The following is a 19,622-nucleotide window of genomic DNA, read 5'->3' as shown; positions in this document are numbered from 1 at the left end:
TGAAACAACCCACCACCTACGCCCTCATTCCTCATCTCCTCACTCCTCACTGCCTGACTCCTCACTCCTTACCTCCTCATTCCTCACCTCCTGACTCCTCACTCCTTATGATTCTGTGTTGTATTTTGTTTCTCAGTGCAACAATTATTATTTTTCCTTTGTTCTGTGACAACTGTTTGGCCCTCGGTGTGTCCCCCCTCTTTCTCTCTACTCTCCTCTCTCCTCTCTTCTCTCTCTCTCTCTCCTCTCCTCTCTCCTCTCCCCCTCTCTCGACTCTCCTCTCCCCTCTCTCCTCTCTCTCCTCTCCCCTCTCCTCTCCCCTCTCTCCCCTCTATCTCCTCTCCCCTCCCTGTCCAGTCCCGTCTGCAGGAGTGTGCAGGATGGCCGTGGTCTCCCGACTCAGAGGAATAATATCAGTGGCGTGGGAAAGGTCCAACCTCACATGTCCTGTGCAGCTGTAGGAAGGCTGTGTGGGGTCAGACCTATCCTACACTGCTTGTATTCTTCCCGCCTTCGAGGCCACCCCCCCCACGCCTGCCACCCTCCTCCCCTCCCTCTCCCACCACTTTGATGTCATTATTAACCAACCGTCTAACCCCCCACCCCCCCTCCCCAAACTGAATTGACAAATCAAGTCTCCACGCCGGTCCTCATCAGCCCTAGACCGATTAATGTTGTGCTGTTGTTGGCCGGGCCGTGGGGTTTGATTTGACTGTGGGGTTTGATGTGACCTTGGGGTTTGATGTGACCCTGGGCTTTGACTGTGGGGTTTGATGTGACCTTGGGGTTTGATGTGACCGTGGGGTTTGACCGTGGGGTTTGGCCGTGGGGTTTGATGTGACTGTGGGGTTTGACCCTGGGGTTTGATGTGACTGTGGGGTTTGACCGTGGGGTTTGATGTGACTGTGGGGTTTGACCGTGGGGTTTGACCGTGGGGTTTGATGTGACTGTGGGGTTTGACCCTGGGGTTTGATGCATGCCTGCCTGGTCTGTAAGTATCTGCCTGGCATGGTTTTGCAGTAACGTGCTGACGTTGTTGATGTTGCTCTGGATTTATGTTACCATTTTTCTTGTAGTCATAAGAACCTGCGTTGAGGTCTACTCTGCTTTCTTTTTCTGTCTTTCTCTCTCACGGCCTCCCTCCACCTCTCCCTCTGTCTCTCTCTCTCCCTCCCTCCCTTCCTCCCTCCTGCCCTCTCTCCCCCTCCCTCTCTCAGAATGGGCTCAACGGGCTGCACTTGGCTTCTAAAGAAGGCCACGTTAAGATGGTGCTGGAGCTGCTGCACAACGGCATCGTCCTGGAGACCACCACAAAAGTAGGACCCAGAGAGCCTAGAGCCTAGACACAGTGTCACCTCGCCTTCTGAACAAACATCATCAAAACGTTCATCTTCAATGTAGTTTGGCATTGGATCAAAGTGTAAATCCCTAGGCTTGATACACTGCCAATGCATGATAAAAAATAACCATTGGGAATTTGCTCTGAGCCATTACTCTCTCTCTCTCTCTCTCTCGCTCTCTCTCTCTCTCTCTCTCTCTCTCTCTCTCTCTCTCTCTCTCTCTCTCTCTCTCTCTCTCTCTCTCTCTCTCTCTCTCTCTCTCTCTCTCTCTCTCTCTCTCTCTCTCTCTCGCTCTCTCTCTCTCTCCCTCTAATAGAAAGGGAACACAGCTCTGCATATCGCCGCCCTGGCGGGACAGGAGCAGGTGGTGGCCGAGCTGGTGAACTACGGGGCCAACGTTAACGCTCAGTCTCAGGTGAGAGGCTCCTGCGGGCCCCCTATGGAGGCCCCTGGAGCAATACAGTCCCTATTTGGAACGCAGCAAGTTGCTGGACCAAAGCTTTTGACCCCTTAATCTTCTGCGGTTAAATTCACTGTTGTCACATTCATCCGGATACCGTTCTAACATGGATATGTGTTGTTTCTTTATGTGTTGATTTCCCCTGTTTGTGTGTGTGTGCTCATGTGTGTGTCTGCTCATGTGTGTGCGTTGTCATGTGTCTGTGTGTGTTTGTCTTTGTATGTGTATGTGTGTGTGTGTGTGTGTGTGTGCTCATGTATGTGCTCATGTGTGTGTTGTGTGTGCCTGTTTCTGCCACACAATACCCGGAGCAGAAGGGCTTCACACCCCTCTACATGGCCTCTCAAGAGAATCATCTAGAGGTTGTGAAGTTTCTCCTTGAGAACGGAGCCAATCAGAGCATTCCAACTGAGGTACGATCAACCTATCAGTGCTCTCCTCACAGCTGACTCTTTAGCTGCAATACTGGGGTCTATCGTCCAGCTCTATCTAACTATATGCCTACTAGATTTTTTTTTTCTTTATCGTTATCTACTGACTTTAAAGAAGTAGATAAAGGCTCATCAAAAGATTTGATGAGCCAGAACCTAAAAAAACATTTTTTTTTATTGTTAATATCATGTGTAGCAGCCTCACTGTTCGCAGTCTCTCAAGAGCCTGAACCATCCCCTGTACCCACGTCAATACACTTTCCTGGCCCATCTGAGCTGAGAGGTGGCATGGTTTTAGGCCGACTCAGTTCCCTTCCTGAGCCAGGTGGTGGTAGTAACTCTCCTCCTCCCCGGTCCAGGATGGCTTTACCCCTCTGGCCGTGGCTCTTCAGCAGGGACACGAGAACGTTGTCGCCCTGCTCATCAACTACGGCACCAAGGGCAAAGTCCGCCTCCCCGCGCTGCACATCGCCGCCCGCAACGACGACACGCGCACCGCCGCCGTGCTGCTGCAAAACGACCCCAACCCGGACGTGCTCAGCAAGGTACCCCTGGGAGCCTGTCTGTCTGTACCCCGCCATCCCAGGACCTGTCCGTCTGTACCCCTAGGACCTGTCTGTCTGTACCCCTAGGACCCTTCTGTCTGTACCCCAGGACCTGTCTGTCTGTCTGTCTGTACCCTGCCACCCCAGGACCTGTCTGTCTGTACCCCTAGGACCTGTCTGTCTGTACCCCAGGACCTGTCTGTCTGTCTGTCTGTACCCCGCCACCCCAGGACCTGTCTGTCTGTACCCCTAGGACCTGTCTGTCTGTAACCCAGGACCTGTCTGTCTGTTTGTACCCTGCCACCCCAGGACCTGTCTGTCCGTACCGCATTAGTTGCTAGAGGACCTGTCTGTCTGTACCGCAACAGTTACTAGAAGACCTGTCTGTCTGTACTCCATACCTAGAGGACCTTTCAGTCTGTACCACAATAGTTACTAGGGGATCTGTCTGTCTGCACCGCAGTAGTTGCTAGAGGACCTGTCTGTCTGCACCACAGTAGTTACTAGAGGACCTGTTTGTCTTTCCGTACTGCAGTAGTTACTCGAGGACCTGTCTGTGTGTCTGTATGTACCGCAATAGTTACAATGCTAGGTGACCTGTCTGTTTGCTTGTACCACAATCATTACAATGACATATGACCATGTCTGTCTGTCCCTCAGTCTGTCGGCAGCTCTGAGTCTCTCTCTGTCCCTCTACAGCTATACACCAGTTTAAAGGTGACATATTATGATGTTTTTTTCAACAAGTAAATATAGTATATGAGTTCCAGAAAACATGTTTTTGAAGCTGTTTGCTGGAAATAGCTTTTAGGAAAAAAAATCTCGCCTTCCGCTATTCTCCTCTGTTTCAGTCCCTTCAGAATGTGCCAGTTCTGGTGTCTGTAGCTTCAATGCAAATGAGCTGCTGGCAATTGCATACAAATGAGCTGTCAGAGTGAACCGCAGCATGGAGGAGAAGTGATTGTTGACGTTTGCGGACTCCCGGAGCTCTATATCTATATAATATAATATATTATAATATATAATATTGTTACATAATAATAATAATAATAATAATATTATATATAATATTATATAATATAGGTATCTATATAATATAATATCTATTATCACGGCCAAAAGCTATGTGCACCTCCGGATGATATTATGAATCATAAAGACTGTGTCTGATGTCTCTGGTACTTCCACAACAAGTAAAGACTCGTAGTGGGGGATATCCCGCCCGGCCATGGTTGAGAGGAATTTGGGGGAAAAGGAAATTTAGCTTTGACTCTCTGATGTCCAGATTGAACCGCGACATGGAGGCGAAAGGGATTGTACTCCCAGAGCTGCGCTGCCGGACTTCCACCGGAGCTCGCCCCGCCGGACTCTCGGAACGGAGCTCCGGCGGCAGTCCGGCAGCTCCGGCGGGGGGACCTCCGGCGGGGGGACCTCCGGCGGGGGGACCTCCGGCGGGGGGACCTCCGGCGGGGGGACCTCCGGCGGCAGTCCGGCAGCTCCGCCGGACTGCCTGCCAGGCAGTCGCATGACAAACTGACAAATTAGACATCTATTTTTGTCTGGAATCTCCCTGCTTCTGAAGTCTGCGGACATCTCCGCCTACCCAGCGCTCGTCCGCTGTTCCACAAAATCATATTTATGCTTTGATGGTAGGGGGATGGGGAAGTGGGTGGTACTATTCAAATGTTCCTGCTTCCTACGTAGGAGTCTGCGCCGAAACTGACTCGCTCGTTTGGTAACTGTAGGTGGGGTACTTTCAGAAATGCATATCTCACTAAAAAAATCATTACAAATCACTTATTTCAAAGTTTGTATGCGTGTGGGAGCACCAGAGACCATAAACAACACCCCAAATCCCAGGAAAAGTGTTGTTTTCATAATACAACAACAACAACAACTAAAACAGCCTCGTCAGTAATGTCCAGCTCCTTGGCTTGTGTGTAGCTTCAGGCTGAGCACACAGTGGGCCGTTCAACTGCACATCAGTCTCCTCAAAGAGATTCTGATGGTATATTTGTGTTCCCCCTGCAGACTGGCTTCACCCCTCTTCACATCGCAGCGCACTACGAGAACCTCAACGTGGCCCAGCTGCTGCTCAACAGGGGGGCCAACGTCAACTTCACCCCCAAGGTACCACCTGTCCTCCCGGCCCGGAACCAGGACTCAGTCCGCCCCTCTGGGACCAGGTCTCAGTCCGCCCCCCTGGGACCAGGTCTCAGTCCGCCCCTCTGGGACCAGGTCTCAGTACGGCCCTCTGGGACCAGGTCTCAGTCCGCCCCTCTGGGACCAGGTCTCAGTCCGCCTCTCTGGGACCAGGTCTCAGTCCGCCCCTCTGGGACCAGGTCTCAGTCCGCCCCTCTGGGACCAGGTCTCAGTCCGCCCCTCTGGGACCAGGTCTCTGTCCGCCCCTCTGGGACCAGGTCTCAGTCCGCCCCTCTGGGACCAGGTCTCAGTCCGGAACCAGGCCTCAGTCCGCTCCTCTGGGACCAGGTCTCAGTCCGGAACCAGGTCTCAGTACGGCCCTCTGGGACCAGGTCTCAGTCCGGAACCAGGTCTCAGTACGGCCTAGCCTAACAACGTGAATATTTAACCTAGCCATACGATATGTCATATGAAAGCTAAGACTCCAAGGAGTCTAACAGTACAACCCTCATTCTTTTTCTGCCAATAGATACTGTAATATTACAGCGGCATGCTGTATGTTGAGATTACAGCAAGATAGCTGTATCTATATGATACAGTAAAACTACTGTAAATAAACAGTACCTTACTGGCAAAACTGCTGCCAGTACTGTAATTTAACTGTGAGAAATTGTGCAGTGTAGATATAGATCTGGAAAGGCTTAATACCACGGGGTCAGAGTACCAGCTGAGGTGCAGACCCCAGCTGCTGGCAGGTGGAAGTCCTGAGCAGCTCAAGAGGGCAGGTGGGGAGCACAGGAACGCTGCGTTCCAGTGGTAGTTCCCCTTCCCCTCATCCTTCCCCAAAGCCCTCAGTGTAACCTAACGCACACAGAGCCACTGGAGACCAGAGGGGAAGGAAAGAGGAGGGCGTGGGGGAGGGCCCAGGTGGGACCATGTGTGTGTGTGTCTCTAGGCAGGAACCAGGTATGACCCTGTGTTGGTGTGTGTGTGTGTGTGTCCCCAGAATGGTATCACTCCCCTCCACATTGCGGCCAGACGGGGGAACGTGATCATGGTGAGGCTCCTCCTGGATCGAGGAGGACAGATCGACGCCAAGACCAAGGTGGGTGGACCTGCTGCCCCTCTCGTCGCTCTCCGGGCCTGGAGCCCTCGATATTAAAAGCGAGGTTTTATTGGAAAAACGTTTTATTATAAACGTTTTTTTAAGTTTTCAAAACGTCTGATAATTTATAAACATGAACTCAAATTGCCCCCCTCAATTGGTTAATCGCATGCCATGCATGAGTAACATGTTATGGTCGTTTTTTGTTACGGTTAATGTCAAGACATTGTCAAGAACCAAGACACATGACTTTCTGCAACCCCCCTCCCCCCCCCCCCCCCCCCCCCCCCTCCATATCTGATTTAAGCGAGTGGGAGGGGCTTGTACAGGAGGACGAAAGCAAAATGCTGATCAATATGTCCAACCCTAAATCGAATACAGCGGTGTAGCAGATGTGAGAACATGTTTTTAATTGGACAGTGGTGGGGTCAGGCTTAATGAGCGCTGTGTTAACGAGCCCACGGCCCTGTCCCCCGTTTTCTCTGCAGGATGAGCTCACCCCCCTGCACTGTGCAGCCAGGAACGGACATGTGAGGATCATCGAGATCCTGCTGGACCACGGGGCCCCCATCCAGGCCAAGACCAAGGTGAGCCCCGCTAGACCCCCCCACACGGCCTCCACGTTGATCCTGATAGGGGTGGCATTATGCATTTATGTGTGTGTTTGTTTCTCTAAACTAAAACATGTTCAGCTGTTATACTATGAGGTCCTTGACGTCAATGAAACTGTTCGCCTGTGTGTCTGTCTGTCCGTGTGTGTGTCTGTCTGTGTTTATGTGTCTGTGTGTGTGTCTGTCTCTCTTCATATGTGTCTGTGTGCGAATGTCTGTTTGTGTGAGTGTATTTCTTTGTGTTTGTGTGTCTTTGTGTTTGTGTCTGTCTGTGTGTTTGTGTCTATCTGTCTGTGTGTCATTGTGTGCATGTCTTTGTGTTTGTGTGTGTGTGTGTGTCTGTCTGTCTGTCTGTCTGTCTGTGTGTGTGTGTGTGTGTGTGTGTGTGTGTGTGTGTGTGTGTGTGTGTGTGTGTGTGTGTGTGTGTGTGTGTGTCTGTGTGTCTCTCTGTGTGTCTGTATGTGTGTCTGCCTGTGTGTCTCTGTGTGTGTGTGTGTCTGTGTGTGTGTGTGTGTGTCTGTTTGCCTGTGTGTGTCTGTGTGTGTATCTTTCTGTCTGTCTGTCTGTGTGTGCGTGTGTCTGTCTGTGTGTGTCTATGTGCGTGTCTGTGTCTGCCTGTCTGTCTGTTTGTGTGTCTGCCTGTGTGTTTGTCTTTGTGTGCGTGTGTGTGTGTGTGTGTCTGTGTGTCTCTCTGTCTGTCTCTGTGTGTGTCTGTATGCGTGTCTGCCTGTGTGTCTGTGTGTCTGTGTGTGTGTGTGTGTGTGTGTGTGTGTGTGTGTGTGTGTGTGTGTGTGTGTGTGTGTATGTGTGTGTGTGTGTCTCTCTGTCTGTCTGTCTGTGTGTGCGTGTGCCTGTCTGTGTGTGTCTATGTGCGTATCTGTGTCTGTCTGTGTGTCTGTGCGTGTCTGCCTGCCTGTGTTGGTTCCATCTCATCCCTGGTCCTCTATATTTCCCCACCCACCCTGTCCTGATGTCTCTCCCCCAGAACGGCCTCTCCCCGATCCACATGTCGGCGCAGGGCGACCATATGGACTGCATCAAGCAGCTGCTGCAGTACAACGCAGAGATCGATGACATCACCCTGGACCACCTGACGCCCCTGCACGTGGCGGCCCACTGCGGCCACCACCGCATGGCCAAGGTGCTGCTGGACAAAGGAGCCAAGCCCAACTCCCGCGCCCTGGTGAGTCCTCATGTCTGACTACATCACCCTCTCAGCTTCTCCTAGCTAACTAGTCTGTTACTAGTTTCCTCCGTTGCTTACTCTGCGAAACGTTTTATCTTTGCCAACAACATATTCCAAACCCATCCTCATCGCCAATGTAGTATATTGGGAATACTAACATTATGACACAGACGTTACTTTACTAATTTATTGACAACCCGAACACTTGGCTCCCCCGCATAGCAACCATGTATCAACTGGCTCCCTCAGGATAGCTAGCAGTAGGTTACTGTAAACAGCAATGGCACTACTGCCCCTAGTGGACAGATGCAAGTATCCCACTCTGCAACAATTCTCATCTCACATTTTATCTCTGATTTATTTTCAAATACAGCATTCTGGCCAAGTGTTCAAATAATGAAATATCCCAAAAAACAACCCAAATCATTCTAGAATCGGGAACCTCGTGATGCATTCAATTGCTAGTTGAAATTAAAGAATGATAAAAGGTCAGAGATTTCACATAAATGTATGTTACACAAATATGGCTCAATTTGAACCAAAATTAATGACATGACGCGTGAACCCTTGGCTCACTCTCCCCAGAACGGTTTCACTCCGCTGCACATCGCCTGTAAAAAGAACCACATGCGGGTGATGGACCTGCTGCTGAAGCACTCTGCGTCGCTGGAGGCCGTGACCGAGGTGAGACCCCACGTCAGGAGGACCGTGGCTCCTCCATCTTTCGATGGCCTTCTGAATCCTACACAAGTAGTCCTGCTCCCGTCAGGATGCTAACTAAGGCCTTCTACCTGATGGTGGCTCCTCATTGCGGTCCCCAGGGCCAAGGATGGAGAGCCTTCCACCCAACCGAGGCCCTGCATGGGGGTGGAGGGAAGGCTCTTCCTCCCAGGGGCCCAGGGCCTGGGATGGGCTTCAGAACGCCTACACTCAAGGAGTTTGTGTCTCTGAGCATTAGATCCATCCGGTCAAAGCACACTATTGATGAAGAGGCGGGTATTTGTAGTTGTTTGACTGCATGGTTCTCTCACTTATTTGAATCCATGCCAGGTCCTCGTAAAACGTATATATCTTTTTTCCCTGTACTTCCTGTTTTGCTTTGTTGTGTGTGATGCTACAAATCAGGTCTCTTGCCTCAATGAGACTCCCCTTTATAACTAATAAGAAAGGTGAATATAATAGGTGAGGGAGTGAATATAACAGAGGTGATACAGTGAATATGAGGTGAGACAGTGAATGTAACGAGGTGATACAGTGAATATTAGGTGAGACAGTGAATGTAACAAAAGTGATACAGTGAATATGAGGTGAGATGGGGAATGTAACGTGGGCGACCAACGTGGAAGAGCGCGATGATCTGTCTCCTGATGTGTCTCTTGACGTGTGTTCTCTCTACAGTCTGGCCTCACCCCGCTCCACGTGACCTCATTTATGGGTCATCTGAACATCGTGAAGATCCTCCTGCAGAAGGGAGCTTCACCCAGTGCTTCCAATGTGGTGAGTCTGCAGAACCAAAGCTTCTGTCCTCACTCTGACCCACTTTGGCTCTGAGATTGACGTTTCCCCAAGCCTTAACACCAGTCCCAAGTGACCAACTAGGACCATTGGACTTTGCTGTGCCATGCAATATACAGATAACGACCTACTCAATGTGAACCTTGACCCTCGACCCTCGATCTCAACACTACGGTTGGCCACCATTGGGGCTAAACCCGGGGTGGCTCAATCTGTTGAGTTGATGAACAGGAATGGATCATCTCATGCTTTTAACTCTATTATATAATGCCAGTAATATGCTGTGAATTAAGCTGAGCTGAATGGAGTTAGTATGGCAACAGGCCTGACGCTGATGCGACGTTGTGTGTTTGAGCAGAAAGTGGAGACCCCTCTCCACATGGCGTCGCGGGCCGGGCACCGTGAGGTGGCTGAGTTCCTGCTGGAGAACGCAGCGCCAGTGGATCCTAAGGCCAAGGTACGACATGATGTATCACCATGTGTGCCCTCACATCATCCGGTTATTTTGGTCACTGCTGCAAACAAAACAAAAGGCTATAACTGAATACTCCTTATCGTTGACTATGATCTGGTGACTGCATGCCTTCTGTATGCGTTCAGAAAGCTACCTCGCTGCCTCAGTACATTTCAGGTCAATGTCTTTCTTTAATCCTACAAAGACTTTCCACCACCGTCATCTCTAATGAAAGACTCTTAAATAGGAGTCCTGGTTGCGGCGCTTTGGAAGTGACAGTTTCCTTCAGGTGTTATCACGCTAGGAGTCAGTTGGAGAGATTCTCACCGGTACTTAGCGTCTCACCGTCTCACCACACACTCAGTGTGACTGTGGATGGACGGGCTGAGCAGCAGTCCAGGCTCTGGTTCTGTGTGTCCTCAACCCCTCGTCTCCCCAGGACGACCAGACGCCGCTGCACTGCGCGTCTCGGATGGGCCACAAGGAGGTGGTGAAGCTGCTCCTGGAGCACAAAGCCGACCCCAACGCCACCACCACGGCGGGCCACACCCCCCTGCACATCGCCGCCCGCGAGGGCCACGCCCAGACCATCCGCATGCTGCTGGACATGGACGCCCAGCAGACCAAGATGACAAAGGTACGGTGCCACGCCCTCACACCCTGCTGCACCTCCTCACTCACTGACCATGCTCTACCGTGTCCCGGAGCAAGGCACCTAAGCCCTAACTGCTGCCGACCAGCTGGCTGTCGCCTTGCCCTGCAAGTAGCGCCCCTTGCCCCCTTCAGTAGCTCAGGAGGTCCTGTATCAGGCCGTCAGACACACGTCCTTAACGGCCTGCAACCAGGCGGTTGTTGTGTGGTTGGCCATGAATATATATATATATAGAGAGAGAGAGAGAGAGAGAGAGAGAGAGAGAGAGAGAGAGAGAGAGAGAGAGAGAGAGAGAGAGAGAGAGAGAGAGAGAGAGAGAGAGAGAGAGAGAGAGAAAAGCAGAAGGCTTCGCTGTACTGCTTATGAACTGTATCTCCCTCTCCCGGTGGTCTAAAGAAAGGCTTCACTGTACTGTTTATGAACTGTATCTCCCTCTCCCGGTGGTCTACAGAAAGGCTTCACTCCGCTGCACGTGGCCTCAAAGTACGGGAAGGTCGACGTGGCCGAGCTGCTGCTGGAGCGAGGGGCCAATCCCAACGCTGCTGGCAAGGTACTGGACCCCTTCCAGGAGACTAGTGATTGGTCAGGAATGGCCCTTGGAGGGGCCATTCCTGAGGGAGAGCCTCAAGAATGGCCCTCAAAGAGCCTCAAGAATGGCGTTCCTCAGGCCTTAACCTTGGATGGTGGGAGGCTCTCCCTCCCAGGGCCTGGGTAACGCAAGAGGAATCCTTTATCTAGAACCCCAAAAACACGTTACTTCATCTAACTGCACCGCTGTCAATGTAACAATCCCTGTATCTCTAGATCTTCTGAATACAAATGTCTGTGTGTACTGAACAGGATGTGTGTCTGTGTGTGCTTCTATAGAACGGCCTGACTCCACTACATGTGGCCGTTCATCACAACAACCTGGATGTGGTTAACCTGCTGGTCAGCAAAGGAGGCTCCCCACATAGCGCTGCTCGGGTAGGACGCACACACACACACACACACACACACACACACACACACACACGCGCAAGGGCCCACGCACACACACCTACACAAACACAGTCCCTCACACACTCCCATACAAACACAGTCAGTAAGTCAGTCAGTCAGTCAGTCAGTCAGTCGGTCACACACTCAAACACACAGATACACACACACGCACGCACGCACGCACGCACGCACGCACGCACGCACTCACGCACTCACACACACACAAGTTGTACCAGGTCCCAGAGTGCTCCCTGTGAGCCCAGCTCACCGCCCTGTGTCTGCTCTCCAGAACGGCTACACCCCGCTCCACATCGCCTCCAAGCAGAACCAGGTGGAGGTGGCCAGCACCCTGCTGCAGTACGGGGCGTCGGCCAACGCAGAGTCCCTGCAGGGCGTCACGCCGCTGCACCTGGCCTCCCAGGAGGGCCGCCCCGACATGGTGGCCCTCCTCATCTCCAAACAGGCCAACGTCAACCTGGGGAACAAGGTGAGCCCGCTGGGACCAACCGCCTCATCTTATCCTTAAAACCCCTTAAAGATGACCATTAGAAAGGGCTTCACAGGCGCACTCTCACTGCTACACGAACAGCACAGCGCCAACAGCCAACAGGCTGCAGCCTCTGCAGCCTCTTGGTCTAAATGGCAAGTGATGTCACCTGGCACCAGTCAGAAAGAGCACTTGCACTAAAAGTGGTTTCCTCATTGATAGTGCCAACTGGCTAAGACTAGCTGATGATGATGATGATGATGATGAGAGTGGGCCAAGCGAAGTGGGTCTTATTGGTCTCCAATAAGACAGAGTCAGAGAGCATTTGCAAAAGCCGTCCATCACCAGAGAGAGGGCTGGCGCCCGGGCGTGGCCTCGAAGCCTCGGGTCGCTCTTCAGCTGATGTGGCTCCCCCTCTTCCTCTCTCCTCCAGAGTGGACTGACCCCGCTCCACCTCGTGGCCCAGGAGGGACACGTGGGCATCGGGGACATCTTGGTGAACCAGGGGGCGTCCGTCTACGCCGCTACACGGGTAGGCCCAGACCCACCGTCACCACTGAGTGGTCCACTACACACACGCAACTGAGTGGTCCACTACACACACACAACTGAGTGGTCCACTACACACACACAACCGAGTGGTCCACTACACACACACAACCGATTGTTCCACTACACACACACAACCGAGTGGTCCAGTACATCCACACAACCAAGCGGTTCGTTACACAGGGAGTAGCCTATGTAGTAATGTAGTGGGAACAAGTAGCTCATGTCCTGTACATTAAAGACTCCCATATCTAACTTTATCACATATTTTAGGAAAAAAATTAACTCTATGTATTTGTTCAACCAAACGGAAAGTGTTCAACTGATAATGTGATTTGGGGATTTCCTTCCCCTTAAAATACATATTTCCCATGTCCATTAATTTTAATGGACATTAAAGCATAAAAAAAGAAAATAAAGCAAGATTCCCTTCAGAGTAAGTCTTTGGATCAAAATAACTTTTCCCACTACTAACAATAAGATACACAAAGGACATACAAATATGGGCCTAATCCATATCAGTGCATGTCTTCACGTAATAGACTTCCTCTCCCTTTGTGCTTGTGGTCAGTTGGATTAAGTAGTGACCTTTCCTCCCAGAGCAGAAATAGCATCCTGACCTCCTATCCCAGCTTCAGGTTACCATCAATACACAACTCCCTCACCCAGGAATGAGCTTGTGGCTGATGGAACAACACCACCGTTTAGCTCCACTTGTAAGGAGAGAGTATGGAGAGTATCAAGTCATACCGTTATGTATACTGGACAACATTGGGCTCAGAAATACCCATTAGAGTAGAGTTCCAGGATTAGAATGAGTGGGGCTGCTGTTAAACTGTTACTCAACAAGAAACTGGCTTCACAAGTTAATTTTGACTTTGACTCCAATGGTTTGTGTCTAATATTAGATTTAGATAAATAAAAGACACACTTTCATGTTTTGCATAGATATTTGTCTTGTCAGCCAGTCTGTGGCATCATTACCCTGAGCTGCAGCTGCCTGCTGTGGGCTCTAGCCCGACCCTTTAGCACAGGTGCATTGTGGGAAAAACACAGGTGCATGGTTGGGCAAACACAGGTGCATCATGGGACAAACACAGCTCGTAACACTAATTATGGGTCTGCTCTATTTATACACCAGGGCACAGGTAGTAGACTAAACCGGTGAAGATAAGTACTTCCTGTGCCCCTGTACATTAAGGCAGCAGACAATCATTACCTATGAGTGACGCCTCTGTTTGTCCTGCGACAAAAGAAAACAGTGGATAACATTAAAATTCTCAACCCATGTCAATGATTCTTCTGAACATTCCCATTAAATCATAATATGTATTTTATATAAATGATTATGAAAGAGAACAATGTCTACTCCACATAGATTGAAATGACTCATTGAAATGGGCAGAGAGATGTAACCTTTATAGTGCTTTAATCCAAAAAGTGCTTTGTTAGTATTTGTTGACAGCTCTGTCTTGGCTTCTCCAACATGGCGACCACGTTGACTTAGGGTCCAAAGGCCAACGGGTACGAGTCTATACGTTTGTAAGACATGGTCTTTTAGACATAAAGGCCAATGCGGCGTCTATGTATATAAGTCTATATATATATATATATATATATATATATATATATATATATACATATATATATATATATATAAGTCTAGGGTGTATTAGACACAATGAGCCTCTGGCTTTTAACTTGTTGATAGATTCAGACTGATAAGTTGTTATCAACATCAGGGCCGAGGGATCCTTCTGTGTCACTTCTAAGCTGCGTACCCCCTCAGTATTGGTTGGAGGGTTTATGTTTTGTTTTCTGTGTTTTCTCTCAGATGGGCTACACCCCTCTCCATGTAGCATGTCACTATGGCAACATCAAGATGGTGAAGTTCCTGCTGCAGGGACAAGCCAACGTCAACAGCAAAACTAGGGTGAGTGCGCCCCCTCTGGACAGGTTAAGAACTAAAACTAAACTGCTATGGACACAGCAATTACAAAGACCAGCATGGCCAGTCGCCATGTTAACAAATGCACATCTTTACACCAAAAAATATCTATACCCATACATTGGTTATATTAACAAATAACAAATGTAAAAACTGGACTGTTATCAATCACATTGTGAATCTGTTATATAAAAATATTCACATTGTATATTTGAATAATTTATAATAACAGAAAACTGCATAGTGTGTGGGTATGAACATTGTTCCGAATGGGCTTTCACAAGCGAAGGTGAAGGTTCTCTTGCTCCTCTGCTCGTAACCCCACGGTAACATATCCCGGTTGCCCTCTACCGCCCTCTAATTTCCTCCAGGTGGACTACACCCCGCTGCACCAGGCCGCCCAGCAGGGACACACAGACATAGTGACCCTGCTGCTGAAGCATGCGGCACAGCCCAACGAGCTGACCACGGTGAGAACCTGTTGAACCCTTCAGGTGTCGCGTCATTAGGGGACATGACATTATGTGACGCGTCATTCGGAGTGAGTCATTAGGTGTCAAGCAGCAGGCACTGAATCTAGAGAGCAGGTAGGAGTGAGTCATTCTAGGCCGTCTGCTGGACCTCCCCTGCTGGGTGTCTGTGATCCTCACCCTACTTTCAGACTATCCTGCTGTTTGTCTGTGGTACAACTCCTCACCCTACTGCTAGACTGTCCTGTGGTTGTGTGTGACGTCCTTCCTTCCACCTGTGCAGAACGGCATGTCCGCCCTGGCCATCGCTAAGAGGCTGGGCTACATCTCCGTCATCGACGTCCTGAAGCTGGTCACAGAGGAGACGGCCACCATGGTGAGACCAGAAGCTCTTCAACCTTCGTCTGCATAAGAAGGGTTTCTTCTTATCTTCTTAGTCCTTACGGAGCTAATCTACATGGTGTTTGTCCCCCAGACGACCACAGAGAAGCATCGCATGAGTTTCCCGGAGACGGTGGATGAGATCCTGGACGTGTCAGAGGATGAAGGTATAATCCCCTCGTCTGAATCACAACCACGCCCTCACATTGACCAGTTGCCCTGTGTGGTTAGGAATGTCAAACATCGATGTTGCTCCTGCTGAATGACTCTTGAGGTTTTTTGGTCTTACATTTCTGTGTTTATTTAAATTTTTTGTGTTGATGGGTTCATGGTTGTTTAAATGGGGACGTGTTTTTTTATTTTAGAGCTCCCTAAAAGATTGCCTTTTTGCCTTTTGCCCTCTTTAGGAGTTGCACAGCTAACACTAGGTATGAATGTCTCTTCCTTTTTCCATCGTGCAGCGTCCGTAGGTCGTGATAAAGTCTGTGGCTCCATTTCAAGCTCACTTAGCCTTTCCTTCCTGTCCCGCCCCCTCTGTTTCTCCCTCCTCCCTCTACCTGTCATTCTGTTCCTTTTCTCTTTCTATCGTTCCCCCTTTCCTCTTACTTCTCTGTCCGTCTCTCTTCTACTTTTCACTCTCTCCTGCTCGTCCTTTCTCTCTCTTCTCTCTCTTTCTCTCCCCTCTGGAATCTCTCCCTCTCTCTCCATCTGTCTCTGTTTCTCTCTGTCTTTTCCCTTTTTAATCTCTGTCTCTCTCCCTCTGTCTCTGTGTCTCTCTGTCAGTGCTCAGTGGTATGGTGGCCCTCATGCTCATTGGCATGCGCCCATGGCATCACGTCTGTGACCTCTGTCTGTCCCTCCAGTAACACTTCTTATTCATTAACAATACGGGAGGTTTCTCTTCCTGAGTGGCTGCCAATGAGACTTCGACCTGCGCATCGCTCCTCTACACTCTGATCTAAAGCCGTCTAACCATACCGTTCAAACCATTCGGAAGTAAAGTATTCAAGCTATTCAGCCGTAAAATACACAGCGCCATGGTATAATGACTGTCTTCGTCTTTCTTGAATCCTTAACTGACTCATCGTATACTAACAAGTCTTTCACTTAAAATGTATGTGATGACATTGATTGGTGTGTGTGTGTGTGTGTGTGTGTGTGTGTGTGTGTGTGTGTGTGTGTGTGTGTGTGTGTGTGTGTGTGTGTGTGTGTGTGTGTGTGTGTGTGTGTGATCTGATCTGCTGCTAAACTTTACTGCTACACACACACTGGAGCCCCTCATGATCTGGGTTAAATGATCTGGGGGCCCTCATGATTTTGTGATCTGGATCCCCTCATGATCTTGGGCCCCTCATGATCTGGGGCCCTTCATGATCGGAGGCCCCTCATGATCTGGAGCCCCTCATGATCTGGGGCCCCTCATGATCTTGGGACCCTCATGGCTTAGTTGTAAGTGGGGGCCATTCCTAATGCTGATGTTTACTTCAATACCACACGGTTTGTATGTTGACTTGAACACAGCGGATATAGAAACCATCGTGTGGTCACCTTGTGACTGTAACTGTGTTGTTTAAATTTGCTGTCTGAATGAATGTAACATCTGAATGAAGAACGTCCAGCGCACTCACACACGCACGCACACACACACACACGCACGCACACACGCACACACACACACACACACACACACACACACACACACACACACACACACACACACACACACACACACACACACACACACACACACACACACACACACACACACTCACGCCCCATTCCTGTGATGTCGTGTCCCAACTCTGCACATGCTCTCACCTCGGTAAACAATTTGTTTTGTTCTGTGTTGTCTCTCCTCCTCCTCCTCCCTCTCCCCCACCCACCCTGGTCACCTGACCTGCTGGCGGTCTCTTGTGTGTGTGAAGGGGAGGAGCTGGCCACGGACGGCGCCAGGTACATGAAGATGGATGACTTGAAAGACCATGATGACGATTTCCTGTCCCCAAAGAAATCCATGGAGTACGAGAGAGGGCTAGGCACAGCGTAAGGGTGGCAGGGCTGGGGTCACAGTGGGGGGGGGGGGGGTCTATGGGGACCAGCTGACAGCGCTAGGGAATGACGGAGGCGGGGGGGAGGAGGGGGGCAGAGCTAGCAAGGGCAGACAGGAAGTGTGGCTGGGCTCGTTTGACCCCAGACTCGTTACAATGTGATTGTTTCTCGTCCCTCCTGACAGGAACCTGTCCCCGTCACTCCCCAGGATCCCCCGCGTGTCTCCGGAGACGGTGCTGCTGAAGGAGCAGGAGGTGGAGCAGGTCAGACCCCCACTACGTCCTCCTGTCTCCGCCTCGCATTTCTCTGTCCTTTTAATAAGACGCGCCAGGATTGGCATATATCAGACGTTCATAAAGTATTTTGGTCATTTTGGACACCTGATGGTTTCAATGGAGACCTGAACGCCGTCTGTTCTTCTTCTGCCGCAGCTACACACTCCTCTTCCTCTACCCAAAGAGTACGACGACGACTCGCTGATCCCGAGCAGCCCGGCGACTGAAACGTCGGACAACGTCAGCCCGGTGGCCAGCCCCATACACACCGGGTCAGCCAGCCTTTCACCACCGCACAGCCTCCCCCAGCGGGTCACTTCCTGTCAGCCTTTCACCACAGCACAGCCCCCCAGCGGGTCACTTCCTGTCAGCTACACCACTGGGACCAGGTCCCTGTCAAGTCACTGGGTCTTAAACGGCATTTGACATCTGCCTTTCCATTCACTAGAAGTCGGCAGCCATTTTACCGCCTGCCGTTCTAGAGCTCTGTGGCTGTCTGGAAGGTCCTCCGCTCCAGTCTTCAGGCTAGCAGGAGTTATCCAATCCTCATCTGAACGGGGGTCTGTGGTCCATTGGGGGACCACTCATGTGATAGAGGCTTACATCATTAAACTGGCCCTATGATACTTCTTCAGTTGACCCACCTCCTTCTACAAAATGAGACTTTCTCATCGACCAAATAGCTTCAGAGGAGAGGCGATGGTGGGGTGGTTGAGCCTGTGGGGCTGGGTTCACATTGATCACCGTGAACATAGGGAGCCCACAGGGAGGGGGGGGTACATCCTGCAGGTCTGGCAGGTTCAGATATATTGGTGCTACCTGGCACCGACTGGTGCTTCGAAAATACTCTGTTACCTGAACATAATGATGATGGTTATGAAGAGGATGGGTGTGATGATGGCGAAGTTATTGATCATCCTAATGACGACGATGAAGTTGTCACTTTATTCTCATGATGAGGAGGATGAAGTTGCGGAGAACCATACCGACGGTGACTTGTGAGGAGGATGATGACCGTGACCCCTGTGGCCCCCAGGTTCCTGGTGAGCTTCATGGTGGACGCTCGCGGCGGCTCCATGCGGGGCAGCAGACACAACGGCCTGCGCGTCATCATCCCGCCCCGGACCTGCGCCGCGCCCACGCGCATCACCTGCCGCCTGGTGAAGCCCCAGAAGCTGACCACGCCCCCGCCCCTGGTGGAGGGCGAGGGGCTGGCCAGCCGCATCATCTCCCTGGGCCCAGCCGGAATGCAGTTCCTGGGGTGAGGGGGCGTGCAGACCATGGCTGAACCTGGTTATTACATTGAGTGTAAAGTCATTTCCTGTTATATAATGTGTCATTTAAAGTAGTAGTTAATGTATATGGGTGTGTGTGTGTGTGTGTGTGTGTGGCAGGCCGGTGATAGTGGAGATCCCTCACTTCGCGGCTCTGGGCCGGGGGGACAGGGAGCTGGTGGTCCTGAGGAGTGAGAACGGCTCCGTGTGGAAGGAGCACCGCAATCGCTACGGCGACGAGGTGCTGGAGACCATCCTCAACGGGATGGACGAGGGTAAGAGAGCCCATCACTGTGTGCTCAAACCATGAAAAAAGCGCCCATAGAAATAGAATAGCACCGACCTGAACGTACTAACACAAGGTTGAGGTTGCTGACCCCCACCTGACCCCCGCCTGACCCCCCGCCTGCCCTCCGCCCTCCCCAGACCTGGAGAGCCAGGAGGAGCTCGGCAAGAAGCGCATCCGCCGCATCATCTCCACCGACTTCCCGCTCTACCTGGCCGTGGTGTCGCGCGTGCAGCAGGAGAGCGACCTGATTGGCCCTGAGGGGGGTGCCCTCACCAGCAAGCTGCTGCCCATGGTGCAGGCGTCCTTCCCCGAGACGGCCGTCACCAAGAGGGTCCGCCTGGGGCTGCAGGTGAGGTGGCAGGAAGAGGAGAGGTGGGGGCCTTAAGGGCCTTAGTGACCAGCAGGTCTTCTCCGCCTCTGTTGCCTTGCCGACGGCCAGCATGGGACCAGGACGTTACAACCTGACGTGTTCTTCTGT

The 19,622-nt window shown here is 51.1% G+C and overlaps 1 protein-coding gene across 12 annotated transcripts in view; it reads left to right on the top strand.

Annotated features, from left to right (window-relative positions):
* ank1a (ankyrin 1, erythrocytic a) overlaps positions 1-19,622 on the top strand; it is a 95,536-nt gene that overhangs the window by 50,164 nt on the left and 25,750 nt on the right. For 8 of the 12 annotated variants that reach the window (XM_030358438.1, XM_030358444.1, XM_030358443.1 and 5 more), the window contains exons 3-29: positions 1,218-1,316; positions 1,657-1,755; positions 2,115-2,213; positions 2,591-2,776; positions 4,808-4,906; positions 5,925-6,023; positions 6,512-6,610; positions 7,620-7,817; positions 8,406-8,504; positions 9,219-9,317; positions 9,694-9,792; positions 10,229-10,426; positions 10,893-10,991; positions 11,309-11,407; positions 11,712-11,909; positions 12,343-12,441; positions 14,293-14,391; positions 14,778-14,876; positions 15,160-15,252; positions 15,352-15,424; positions 15,665-15,685; positions 17,183-17,300; positions 17,491-17,569; positions 17,738-17,853; positions 18,618-18,842; positions 18,976-19,130; positions 19,282-19,493. In XM_030358438.1, coding sequence (XP_030214298.1) covers positions 1,218-1,316; positions 1,657-1,755; positions 2,115-2,213; positions 2,591-2,776; positions 4,808-4,906; positions 5,925-6,023; positions 6,512-6,610; positions 7,620-7,817; positions 8,406-8,504; positions 9,219-9,317; positions 9,694-9,792; positions 10,229-10,426; positions 10,893-10,991; positions 11,309-11,407; positions 11,712-11,909; positions 12,343-12,441; positions 14,293-14,391; positions 14,778-14,876; positions 15,160-15,252; positions 15,352-15,424; positions 15,665-15,685; positions 17,183-17,300; positions 17,491-17,569; positions 17,738-17,853; positions 18,618-18,842; positions 18,976-19,130; positions 19,282-19,493 — 3,258 coding nt within the window. The remainder of the gene's footprint in view (positions 1-1,217; positions 1,317-1,656; positions 1,756-2,114; positions 2,214-2,590; positions 2,777-4,807; positions 4,907-5,924; positions 6,024-6,511; positions 6,611-7,619; positions 7,818-8,405; positions 8,505-9,218; positions 9,318-9,693; positions 9,793-10,228; positions 10,427-10,892; positions 10,992-11,308; positions 11,408-11,711; positions 11,910-12,342; positions 12,442-14,292; positions 14,392-14,777; positions 14,877-15,159; positions 15,253-15,351; positions 15,425-15,664; positions 15,686-17,182; positions 17,301-17,490; positions 17,570-17,737; positions 17,854-18,617; positions 18,843-18,975; positions 19,131-19,281; positions 19,494-19,622) is intronic. The other 4 variants (XM_030358446.1, XM_030358442.1, XM_030358445.1 and 1 more) reach the window with 3 other exon arrangements.

The sequence above is a fragment of the Gadus morhua genome, chromosome 6 (assembly GCF_902167405.1).
Source record: "Gadus morhua chromosome 6, gadMor3.0, whole genome shotgun sequence".
NCBI classification, from domain to species: domain Eukaryota; kingdom Metazoa; phylum Chordata; class Actinopteri; order Gadiformes; family Gadidae; genus Gadus; species Gadus morhua.
This window is presented reverse-complemented; position numbering and strand designations above follow the sequence as displayed.